This window comes from Giraffa tippelskirchi, chromosome 2 (assembly GCF_054371585.1).
Source record: "Giraffa tippelskirchi isolate mGirTip1 chromosome 2, T2T-mGirTip1v1.2.pri, whole genome shotgun sequence".
NCBI classification, from domain to species: domain Eukaryota; kingdom Metazoa; phylum Chordata; class Mammalia; order Artiodactyla; family Giraffidae; genus Giraffa; species Giraffa tippelskirchi.
The window spans coordinates 166,939,889-166,953,392 of record NC_137276.1 but is presented as its reverse complement, the minus strand read 5'-3'; the positions used below and the strand labels follow the sequence as shown (position 1 = coordinate 166,953,392).

General features: G+C 40.0%; 1 protein-coding gene across 1 annotated transcript in view; it reads right to left on the bottom strand.

Annotated features, from left to right (window-relative positions):
- HACD2 (3-hydroxyacyl-CoA dehydratase 2) overlaps nucleotides 1-13,504 on the bottom strand; it is a 90,902-nt gene that overhangs the window by 77,171 nt on the left and 227 nt on the right. Inside the window, exon 2 of the mRNA XM_081571741.1 lies at nucleotides 10,666-10,783. Coding sequence (XP_081427867.1) covers nucleotides 10,666-10,783 — 118 coding nt within the window. The remainder of the gene's footprint in view (nucleotides 1-10,665; nucleotides 10,784-13,504) is intronic.

The following is a 13,504-nucleotide window of genomic DNA, read 5'->3' as shown; positions in this document are numbered from 1 at the left end:
AGGTCTCCTGAGTTGCAGGCAGATTCTTTACCATTTGAGCTACAGGGAAGACCTGCAATCTATACCACAATCTAAAGCTATGCTGCCAATGCAGTAGTCACTAGAGCTTATTTCAATTTAAATTAAAAGGAAATACAACTAGAAACTCATTTTCTCAGTCTCACCTACCCCATGGACTCAACAGTAGCTAGTGTATCAGACAGAGAGCACAGATTTGAAGTATTATCATTGCAAAAGTTCTTCTGGACAATGCCAGTCTAAAGAATTAATTTTATTTATTTATACATCAGTTAGAAACCCTTTAATGGGATTCTTTCAAAGTTCTATTATTTTGGTAAGTGTTTTCAAAATGTCTCCATCTGTAGGAAACTGCATGGTCTCTTATTCAGAGACCTAATACATCCTCCTGGCTTCATAGAAATCTTTATTTTTTCAAAGTCTAAGATCAAGTTGTTTTACTATTACATCTTAAGATTTTCTCTTTTCTGTTAGAAATCACTTATATTCATTTTAAGTTAAAAAATTTAACAAGCAGGTACTCAGGAAGGGAAGAGTTTTTTTCTTGAAAAACAGCTCCTATGTATAACTCCATACACTGTCAATAACCACACTGAGAGGGGCTTTCAGTTCCAAATAATTTTCTAGGATTTTTCCTGATTATTTTTGAATTATACTTTCCAACCTTTTCTACTTCTGGTAGCCATATATCTTGACAGGTTCGATACGCTCAATCTGTTTTCTAGATATCTTGGTTCTACTACACTACTAGTCTGTTAAGTTCCACTACTTTCCTGTATGCTTTTTCTGTGGTACTGACAATCATTCATGCATTAGCTAGTCCACCAGAGGTCTCTGCTCTGTAATCTATTTTATCTGAGACCATAACCAGGAACTCCTGCCTTTTTTGAATCTTCAGTACATACTACATATTTTTCTGCACTGCACCCTCCTTCCTGCCCTGAACTGCAACCATTGATATTTTCAGTTCTCTTTATTAAAAAAAAAAATCAGCACGCTCTTTTTTACAGCCATTACTTGTCTTCTCTGAATACTGTATCAATTTGCTTCTATTTGCTTGAGTTGTTAAGCAGTGAGGCCTGTGTGGGTGGACTCCTGTTTCCCACAGTCTCCCTCTTCCCTTCTGATGTTGTGACACTTATTAATTATACCCAAGTTCTATCCCACTCTGGTTTTCACAGTTTCTGAAGCTGGTTTGTCTGGGTTCTTGTCATTCCTGTTTGTGTCAGGTAGCTCCACTATGACTTGCTCTGCTTGCTCTTCAGAAGACTCAGAGGTCTGGTTTCCCAAACAAGGGCTCAGAAAAAAGGTAGTCTAAAATGGGCATATAGCTTGTGTTTCAGAAGTTCCTTTTAAAAATCATTATTGAGAAATCAGCATGTTTCCACAAAGAAGAAAAACATAAGATGATGTTTATGTCCCCAGATGAGTTCAGAAAAGCAAACTTAACAGATAATGTGCCTAAAATGTATGACTGTATTAGTAACATCACAGAACCCAATCAGCTAATATTTCTGTGGAAAAAAAAAAATCACTCAGTAGTTGAGGCAAAAAGACAAAAACACAGTAGGGAGACAAGATGGGAGCCCTCTTCCTAAGGATACTACAAGTTCTTAAGAATTTTCTGTAAAATTTTAGAGAAATATCCAAATTAGCTTCCTGTTTCATCAAAGGATCTGAGGAGAGTTGTGAGGCGAGGTATGAGTCAGAGCAGAATACAGAGATGGGACTTAGAAAACAACAAAAGCTGTCTCCTTTCCTTCTCCAGAACCAACCAGTTTGGCCATTTCAGACCCAACCCTAAATCAACTCAAGAGAAAAGATAACAAATGAAACTTTTTTTTTCTTTCTTTCTTTTTTGGTAGATAAGAGGGTCCCAAGCATTACAGGGATCTGGAAGAGAATAAGAAGGAAAAGGGGTGCCTGTGGTCCATTAGACAGTCCAAGATGGACAGTGGCAGGTAAATGAGTATGTAGTGATGGACATGTGCTGAAGATGGTCTATTTAGCATCAACAATGAATGTCTCTGCAGAGCAGTCTTTAACTTATTGAAATCCTTATTGTCAATCACAGAGGCACATACAATTACAAGTACCTGAAAGTATCTTTGCAGTAATTACAGTCTTACGTTAACTAAATATATTTAGAAATCTAAATTCTGTTAGAAATAAGTTTAAAGTGCCATAATGTAGAATCAATCTGCCAATTTCTAATCTTTAACCCAATTCTTAACAGGTAAGATAAGAGTCCTTCCTTATCCAGGAATATCATGGACACCTCAAAAAAGAATAAAGTAAAAAGAAACTTTATCCATAGGTCATTATAGATGAGTGGTATTTAAAAAAACTGAGATATAATTCACCTATCACAAAATTCACTTAAAGTATACAATTCAGTGATTTTCAGTTATGTTTCTAAGGTTGTACAACCATACCACCATTTAATTCAAGAACATTTTCATCACCTTAAAAAGAACCTGTACCCATAAGCAGTCACTCTCCCTTCTCTTCTCCCCACAGCCCTTGGCAACCATTAATCCACTTTCTGTCTCTTTGAATTTGCCTATTCTGGATATTTCATATAAATGGAATCAAACACATGGCTTTTTGTTTCTAGCTTCTTTCACAAAGCATGTTTTCAAGATTCATCCATGTTGTAACAAGTACCAGTAATTCATTCACTTTATGGTATGGAGATACCATCTTTTATTTATCTATGAATGGCATTTTAAAAATATACTTTTGTTACCTATGTTAATTAACTCCCAGGATTACTCCAGATTCAACTCAAGACACAATGTATTTATTCACACACTGATCTCTTGGCCCACAAAGTTATCAGCATTTTACTTTCTATCAGTTTAAAAATCATCTCATAGCTTATTATCTTCACTGTACTGTGTCTCATGACTTTGGTACATACTTTCCTGGGCTTGCTGCCTAAAACCACTTTTCTAGATGATTGTCCCTTCCCTCCAACTTCCATATGGTTAATGTGACCCTAATGCTCAAAATTCTCCAAGCCAGGCTTCAGCAATACATGAACCATGAACTTCCAGATGTTCAAGCTGGTTTTAGAAAAGGCAGAGGAACCAGAGATCAAATGCCAACATCCGCTGGATCATCGAAAAAGCAAGAGAGTTCCAGAAAAACATCTATTTCTGCTTTGCCAAAGCCTTTGACTGTGTGGATCACAATAATCTGTGGACAATTCTGAAAGACATGGGAATACCAGACCATCTGACCTGTCTCTTGAGAAACCTGTATGCAGGTCAGGAAGCAACAGTTAGAATTGGACAAGGAACAACAGACTGGTTCCAAATAGGAAAAGGAGTACATCAAGGCTATATATTGTCACCCTGCTTATTTAACTTATATGCAGAGTACATCATGAGAAACGCAGGGCTGGAGGAAGCACAAGCTGGAATCAAGATTGCCGGGAGAAATATCAATAACCTCAGATATGCAGATGACACCACCCTTATGGCAGAAAGTGAAGAAGAACTAAAGAGCCTCTTGATGAAAGTGAAAGAGGAGAGTGAAAAAGTTGGCTTAAAGCTCAACGTTCAGAAAACTAAGATCATGGCATCTGGTCCCATCACTTCATGGGAAGCAGATGGGGAAACAGTGGAAACAGTGTCAGACTTTATTTTTTTGGGCTCCAAAATCGCTGCTGATGGTGATTGCAGCCATGAAATTAAAAGACGCTTACTCCTTGGAAGGAAGGTTATGACCAACCTAGATAGCATATTTAAAAGCAGAGACATTACTTTGCCAACAAAGGTCCGTCTAGTCAAGGCTATGGTTTTTCCAGTGGTCATGTATGGATGTGAGAGTTGGACGGTGAAGAAAGCTGAGCGCCGCAGAATTGATGCTTTTGAACTGTGGTGTTGGAGAAGACTCTTGAGAGTCCTTTGGACTGCAAGAAGATCCAACCAGTCCATCCTAAAGGAGATCAGTCCTGGGTGTTCATTGGAAGGACTGATGTTGAAGGTGAAACTCCAATACTTTGGCCACCTCATGCGAAGAGTTGACTCATTAGAAAAGACCCTGATGCTGGGAAGGATTAGGGGCGGGAGGACAAAGGGACAACAGAGGATGAGATGGTTGGATGGCATAACCGACTCGATGGAAATGAGTTTGGGTAAACTCTGGGAGTTGGTGATGGACAGGGAGGCCTGGAGTGCTGCGATTCATGGGGTCGCAAAGAGTCGGACACGACTGAGCGACTGAACTGAACTGAATGTGACCCTGCTCTTTTCTATAGGTGACTGGACCAGAAATAAGGATCTAATTTAAGCTGGACAATTAGGCTCGTCACTAGGAATATGGAAATGGAAATAAGATTGTTTTTAATTAGCTGCTCTCTTGATTGCAGAAACTACAATCTCAGGAGTTTTCTATTACCATGGTCTGCCACACAGACTAAGAAACCAAAAAAAAAAAAAAACCAGTCTGCAAGAAGAGAAGAATCAGAGAAAGAGAAAGATCGCAGTAAAGAGACACAGCAAGAACTCCTGGTTTCCCAATGGTGCGCCAGTCCCTGATTCCAGGCCATTCCAAGGTCCCAGATGCAGCCTGACCACTGGGTTCCAAGGGACATACTATACATTTATAATCAATTCCCCTTACAGATTAAGTCAGTTAAGGAGGTTTCTATAATCTCTAGCCAAGAATCCTAACATAATCATCTACTCAATAAAATTTTAATGTCTTTATCAGCAAGGGTTCAGTCTCCACGGTACCCATTACAGTGACTTAAGCACATACTTATGTAACTATCACCTGTGGAATATTTTGGAAAACTATCAATAAAAATTACTCAAGATATTCTTGGATGAGTACGTAGCAAAAAAATGAGGATTTCTATTTTATTAAAAAGCTACATTATTGTTTCACAAACTCAGTATATCTTGTACACATTTTGCAAAACTTCATTTAATTTCCTTAGAAAGTCTTTCTGTATTACATTACTACATGTCCATTTACACATGCTCAGTAAATGTTTTTAAATTTTTTAAAAAGCAAAGTGTTATATTTTCCTGAGAAGATTTGAAGTTTCTTGAGAACAAGTAAAGTCTATTTCTTCTGAAAGCAAACTCTCATAGAACCTACTAAGGAATAATCGTACAGATTATTATTCAGAATATTCTTACAGAGATATAAGTGAGTGGCTGACCTCCCTGGACTCATTTTTTTCCTCCTATAAATAGGGTTTATTATTAAGCACTAAGAATTCACAAAAGGACAACTTATCTGTAATTAAACAATACTAAGCACATGTAATTATCATACCATCTAGGTTGGGTAGGCAATAAAACATTCCTTAATGGACAGCTCAGGAAATGCAGTTCTAGCAAGCCTGATCTCTTCTCCCCAGTTGAGGGGTCCCTTGCCACCACTGCCATCTGCAAAGCTAATACACTGCACATTCCAGGGAGTCTTCATTCATTTTGCAGAGTACTTTTTCCAGAATCAAATCCAGGATTTGTCACCAAATTGGTTCTTAATGGGGATAATAGAGATAAAACCAAAACTCCAAAGTATGTTCTTAAATCCCTATTAAAAATTCTATAAGGATAAATGGGCTAATCCCCCCCAGGCTAAGATTTGGTTCCTAAGTGGATTTTTGTATCACACTATTTAAGGTCACTACCTTCCCTAAGATATTCTTCAATTTTAAAAATTATACCTCTAATATTACCAAGTCTTACAGAGACAGAATCCCCTTTAAATTATAACATTATTCCAATGGGGTACAACTTCTTACTGTATCAAGCACTGAGGCAGTTTCTAATGGTCTTGAATCCAAATTTGCTTCTCTGTAGGGGGCTGGGGGCCAGTGGCGGCGGTGGCAAGAGGAATTACCCAAGGCCCAAGGTAAGAGAAACCCAAGTAAGACGGTAAGTGTTGCGAGAGGGCATCAGAGGGCAGACACACTGAAACTAGAATTACAGACAACTAGCTAATCTGATTACACAGACCACAGCCTTGTCTATCTCAATGAAACTAAGCCATGCCATGTGGGGCCACCCAAGACGGATGGGTCATGGTGGAGAGGTCTGACAGATTGTGGTCCACTGGAGAAGGGCATGGCAAACCACTTCAGTATTCTTGCCTTGAGAACCCCATGAACAGTATGAAAAGGCAAAAAGACAGGACACTGAAAGATGAACTCCCCAGGTCAGTAGGTGCCCAATATACTAATGGAGATCAGTGGAGAAATAACTCCAGAAAGAATGATGGGATGGAGCCAAAGCAAAAACGATACCCAACTGTGGATGTGACTGGTGATAGACGCAAAGTCCGATGCTGTAAAGAGCAATATTGCATAGGAACCTGGAATGTTAGGTCCATGAATCAAGGCAAATTGGAAGTGGTCAAACAGGAGATGGCAAGAGTGAACGCTGACATTCTACAAATCAGTGAACTAAGACAGACTGGAATGGGTGAATTTAACTCAGATGACCATTATATCTACTACTGTGGGCAAGAATCCCTTAGAAGAAATGGAGTAGCCATCATGGTCAACAAAAGAGTCCAAAATGCAGTACTTGGATGCAATCTCAAAAACAACAGAATGATCTCTGTTTGTTTCCAAGGCAAACCATTCAATATCACGGTAATCCAAGTCTATGCCCCGACCAGTAATGCTGAAGAAGCTCAAGTTGAACGATTCTATGAAGACCTACAAGACCTTCTAGAACTAACACCCAAAAAAGATGTCCTGTTCATTATAGGGGACTGGAATGCAAAAGTAGGAAGTCAAGAAACACCTGGCATAACAGGCAAGTTTGGCCTTGGAGTACAGAATGAAGCAGGGCAAAGGCTAATAGAGTTTTGCCACGAGAATGCACTGGTAATAGCAAACACCCTATTCCAACAACACAAGAGAAGACTCTACACGTGGACATCACCAGATGGTCAACACCGAAATCAGATTGATTATATTCTTTGCAGCCAAAGATGGAGAAGCTCTATACAGTCAGCAAAAACAAGACCGGGAGCAGACTGTGGCTCGGATCATGAACTGCTTATTGCCAAATTCAGACTTAAATTGAAGAAAGTAGGGAAAACCACTAGACCATTCAGGTATGACCTAGATCAAATCCCTTATGAGTATACAGTGGAAGTGACAAATAGATTTAAGGGACTAGACCTGATAGACAGAGTTCCTGATGAACTATGGACAGAGGTTCGTGACATTGTACAGGAGACAGGGATCAAGAAAATCCCCATGGAAAAGAAATGCAAAAAAGCAAAATGGCTGTCTGAGGAGGCCTTACAGATAGCTGGGAAGAGAAGAGAAGTGAAAAGCAAAGGAGAAAAGGAAAGATATTCCCATCTGAATGCAGAGTTTCAAAGAATAGCAAGGAGAGATAAGAAAGCCTTCCTCAGCGATCAGTGCAAAGAAATAGAGGAAAACAACAGAATGGGAAAGACTAGAGATCTCTTCAAGAAAATTAGAGATACCAAAGGAACATTTCATGCAAACATAGGCTCGATAAAGGACAGAAATGGTATGGACCTAACAGAAGTAGAAGATATTAAGAAGAGGTGGCAAGAATACACAGAAGTACTGTACAAAAAAGATCTTCACGACCCAGATAATCACGATGGTGTGATCACTCACCTAGAGCCAGACATCCTGGAATGTGAAGTCAAGTGGGCCTTAGAAAGCATCACTACGAACAAAGCTAGTGGAGGTGATGGAATTCCAGTTGAGCTATTTCAAATCCTGAAAGATGATGCTGTGAAAGTGCTGCACTCGATATGCCAGCAAATTTGGAAAACTCAGCAGTGGCCACAGGACTGGAAAAGGTCAGTCTTCGTTCCAATCCCAAAGAAAGGCAATGCCAAAGAATGCTCAAACTACTGCACAATTGCACTCATCTCACATGCTAGTAAAGTAATGCTCAAAATTCTCCAAGCCAGGCTTCAGCAATATGTGAACCGTGAACTTCCAGATGTTCAAGCTGGTTTTAGAAAAGGCAGAGGAACCAGAGATCAAATTGCCAATATCTGCTGGATCATCGAAAAAGCAAGAGAGTTCCAGAAAAACATCTATTTCTGCTTTATTGACTATGCCAAAGCCTTTGACTGTGTGGATCACAATAAACTGTGGACAATTCTGAAAGAGATGGGAATACCAGACCATCTGACCTGTCTCTTGAGAAACCTGTATGCAGGTCAGGAAGCAACAGTTAGAACTGGACAAGGAACAACAGACTGGTTCCAAATAGGAAAAGGAGTACATCAAGGCTGTATATTGTCACCCTGCTTATTTAACTTATATGCAGAGTACATCATGAGAAACGCAGGGCTGGAGGAAGCACAAGCTGGAATCAAGATTGCCGGGAGAAATATCAATAACCTCAGATATGCAGATAACACCACCCTTATGGCAGAAAGTGAAGAAGAACTAAAGAGCCTCTTGATGAAAGTGAAAGAGGAGAGTGAAAAAGTTGGCTTAAAGCTCAACGTTCAGAAAACTAAGATCATGGCATCTGGTCCCATCACTTCATGGGAAGCAGATGGGGAAACAGTGGAAACAGTGTCAGACTTTATTTTTTTGGGCTCCAAAATCGCTGCTGATGGTGATTGCAGCCATGAAATTAAAAGACGCTTACTCCTTGGAAGGAAGGTTATGACCAACCTAGATAGCATATTTAAAAGCAGAGACATTACTTTGCCAACAAAGGTCCGTCTAGTCAAGGCTATGGTTTTTCCAGTGGTCATGTATGGATGTGAGAGTTGGACAGTGAAGAAAGCTGAGCACCGCAGAATTGGTGCTTTTGAACTGTGGTGTTGGAGAAGACTCTTGAGAGTCCCTTGGACTGCAAGGAGATCCAATCAATCCATCCTAAAAGAGATCAATCCTGGGTGTTCATTGGAAGGTCTGATGTTGAAGGTGAAACTCCAATACTTTGGCTACCTCATGCGAAGAGTTGACTCATTGGAAAAGACCCTAATGCTAGGTAGGATTGGGGGCGGAAGGAGAAGGGGACGACAGAGGATGAGATGGTTGGATGGCATAACCGACTCGATGGACATGGGTTTGGGTGGACTCCGGGAGTTGGTGATGGACAGAGAGGCCTGGCGTGCTGCAATTCATGGGGTCGCAGAGAGTCGGACACGACTCAGCAACTGAACTGAGCTTTAGAGAACTGTGTGGGCCAAAGGTCCGGGAGACAAGTTCTACTTATTTACTACTGCCTCTTTCCAAAAAATTTCAGCCTCCAAGTTTAAAATATGGCCTAAACTATTTGCTAAACTTTCCTTAAAACTATTAAGGTAGGAAGGAACTTTACAAATCTACTTCCACCTAATTAGTTTACAAATGAGGAAAAGAGGTGGACAAGGGATAAATGACACACCCAAATTCACAAAGTTAGTAAAACTAGCATGCTTAGAATAAGGCACTCAAGCTCCAGTTGTAGGATCTTTATATCATACTATCTACCTTAAATGTATCAGGAGGGACAGAATTGAAATCTCTCTGCTTTCTGAGAAAAAAACCAAAAGCTGTTAACTTTCTGCTTTCAAAAATTAGGGGGAGAGGTGGAAGTAACACATTTTATTTCATAGAGATGAATGGTCTTTTCTTAAATATCCTTCCAAACATCATGATGGGCTTGGCCTAGAGGCTAAATGAAATGAAACTGAATACCAGATCTTCTCTGCAATCTGAAAAATTTTCACCATAATGAACTATGGCAGCTATTGTGTGTGCCCAAAGCTATCTCATCTTCCTTTTTCCATTAACAAAGCCTACAGTCTCTTGGCCAGAAGGATGTGCCCTAGATCTGACTAATCAAGTATCTCACATCACTGGCAAGAGTGATTGTTCTAAGTAAGGCCAACCAGAATCCTTCCCTGACACTAAGAAAAATAAGCTCTCTCCCACCATGTGGAGAAGGCAATCTGCAGTAGGAGAGCCTAAGACCAATATTCAAAGAGAAACAGAGAAGCAGAGATGAGAGATAGAAAGAGAGTCTGGCAACATCAAATCCCTGGTTCTCATTTCTCCTTCCTGAGCTGGTTTCTTTGATTTTGTAAGTTAACCCTTTATCTTTACCAACTATGGAAGCCAATAAATTTCCTTTTGCTTAAAATAATTTGAATTGGGCTTCTGTCACTTGCAACTCAAAAATCCTAACATACTTAACCCAGAAGACAGGAATGGATATATACATTACCCTTAATACAGGGAAATCAACAAACTATTGTTTAAAAAAAAATTTGGAGGCTTCTAGACAGTCTCTACTATTTCTTATATCTATCACTCCTGACATCCTACACTCACCAACTGCACCGTGCCTATTATAAGCCAGGCCCCGAGAGTATCTGAGTTTGCTAGCAGTTCCCTAGAATGTTCCTGGAACTTTTTTAATCCTAATATAAGTTTGTTTAATTTGATTTCCAATAAAAGTTGAATGTAAAATACATTCCAGGTAATGCAAGTTAAATGAGATCTACTTTACCTGGTCAAAAAGATAAACCAGACATCAACATTATACATAGCATACTATGAGGCAAGTTTTTAACATTTAAAGCAAATTCAACAGAACTATGGCTACTTCAACATAATTTAGCAGCTTGTTTTTAATTTTACAATAGAAATCAACAACAAATCTCAGGACCCACCTCCAATAAGGCTCCAGTTTGGAAGAATTTCAAAGGCTTTTCAATGGAATAATAAAGGCTATGATAGCTACCCTTAGCCAGGTATGCTCTGACCAGACCAACTGCTATAACCAGCCACCTAAGAAAAAGAGCAATCAGAAAAAAAAAAAAAAAAAAAAGGTTAAGTAGGATTATAATAGAAAGACATGGCAATGACAGATACTGCCAAAGGTGACCTCAAGAATCTGTCCTGGATTTACAGATTATCACCCTCAAATGCCAAGCTGTATGTAATACACAGAAATGCTGCACCATCAGCAACATCCTACCAAGAGTGCTTTTTGCAAAAGCACAGTGGCACCTCACCCATCTGGAGCTCAGCTTTTTGGCAACCTTGTCTATTGAGAACAAGGCCAAAAGGAAGGGAATAAGCTAAATTGGTCCTTGAGCAGCTAAATTAGGTGCCAGAAAGTACAAGACAAAAGAAACTATTACAGGAAAATTTAATGCCCTGTGCAGTTAAAGGGTCTATAATAATAACAGGGTGAAGATAAGATGTTTTAAACTATTTATATAAGTATCTTACTGATATCTTAAAAGCTGTTCTTTTACAAGACTACAAATGACATGAAGAAATAGCTTTCTTTTTTAAAAAAAAAAAGAATAAAAAGCTTTTAAGCTGAGATTCCCAAAATCAATTCAGTAAAGAAAGTCAGATCAATACAAAACACAAAACCGGGAAGCATTTAGGCATATGGCTCTGAGCACATTTTTGTTCTCCTGTCCTCCACAATAAATTTCTCAGCTCTTGTAGCTTTTTATTTGTTAAGTTCCATACTGAAATGTTGTATACCTTTATTAAAGTGTGTCTCCTTGAAAGTGCTAACAGATTTATTTATGTGTACAATCTTAACTAGGCAATGGGGAATGTGGTCTGTTATTTCTAGAAACTATCATGCAAAGATGTCAAACAAGAGTTTGTGAAAAAAAAAAAGAAATGAATTCCTTAATGGTGTTACTGGTTCAGCATTGGTGGTGGTGGTTTAGTCGTTAAGTCGTGTCTGACTCTCATGATCCCATGGACTGCAGCCTGCCAGGCTCCTCTGTCCACGGGATTCTCCAGGCAAGAATACTGGAGTGGGTAGCCATTTCCCGCTCCAGAGGATCTTCCTGACCCAGGAATCGAACCCGGGTCTCCTGCATTGCAGGCAGATTCTTTACCGATTAGTGGCCTAGAAAAAAGCTTACTTTACTCTCACATCCCCAACTTGTCTTCCCGGTTTAAGATACCATTTCTTACCCTCCACCCTATTCTCTATGTTAACAGTTTAAAAATACTCTTTTCACCTTCCCCAGTGTATCTTAATACATTCACTTCACTTAATGTATCTTAAAAATCTATCTTCAGTACAATGCCCTTACTAAGATGACAAGAATCTTTATATATAAACACACACATTAACACTCCTGAATATTCTTTTAAAATCACTGTGACCATTTATGTGATAAAGCAAGCTTACATACAATATTTCTTCATTAGTCTTTGAGTCAAGAGACATGGGTTCTAGACCCAGAACTACTACTAACAAGTTCTGTGACTTCAAACAAGATAAGCAAGTCACAACTTCTCTGAGCCTAGGTTTCAATACTATTTCTAAAAATAGTCATAAAGCCACTATGATCTTCTCAAGATATGCTTTGTGTGCGTGTGTGTGTGTGAAAAAGCAAGGTGCTGAAATGCTAATAGATTAGAATTTGTATTTTTAAAAAGGGGTGAGGTATGATTATACAATTTGCTTGTATCAGTATCTTAAAGATACACAAAATTATCTGCCTTCTAGGGAGGAAACCCGTGTGGAAGGGAAGATAGGAGGGTAGATTTTCATTGTATGCCTTTGCATTTATTTTCAATTTTGCATCTGGCCAATGTATTATCTATTTTAAAAATAAATCAAACTAGATGTTCATAATACAGTTCTTTCAACTTTTCTGTATGTTTGAAAATTTTCAAAATAAAATGTTAAGAAAAATTTTTTTTTACAAATGAATACAATTCAAAAATCTATATATTCGTCTCATCCTGATCAAAAACCAGGAGATCAAAGAATTGGAGAAACTTGGGAGAGCGCCTAGCTCAACTCTTTAGTTTTTACAGATGAAAAAACGGAGGTCTAGAGAAATTAAATGATTTCTCCAAGGTCACACAGCTAGTCAGTGTCACAACTAGAATTCAAAACTCGCTGTGACAAGGGATGGACTGAAATGAGAAACAAGAGGGGGTAAAATCTATTTCCAGGGTCTATTCCCCTCCTCCCCAGCAACCATCTCTAGAGTCCTCCCCACTCCAAACCACCCTATAAAGTCTAAATTCACCTAAAGCACAGCACTGCTCATGTCCCTGGGCAAAAACTTTGAAGGCGCTTCCACCACCTTTCACATTAAAGCTCATCGCGGATTTTGAAAACAGCCGCGGAAACAAACGGTCACTCTGCAGCCACAGCTCCCTCCACTCCCTTTAGAGGGAACAGCTCGCCATTCGTGACTTGCCGCCTGGGCTCTCCGCGCTGCAAGATCGCCCGGCACACCGTCCCCTAGACCTGGACGTGTGGCCAGCCCACCTGTCCTCCCAAGGCCCTCCGAACCACCGCCTAGGCGGCCTTCCCCGAGCCCCCACGGAGCCTCGAAACTCCAGCTCGGGGCACACCCGGTGCCTGGGAACTTGCTCGGCCCCCGGCCCGGGCGAGAGTCCCGCGTAGGCACAGGGGAGGATCCAGCCTCGGTTGCCCTCAGCGCCTAAGTGCCGGGGCCCGGACTCCAGCCGCCGGGGCCGCGCTGCGCGTGGCGGGCCGAGCCGGGCCGC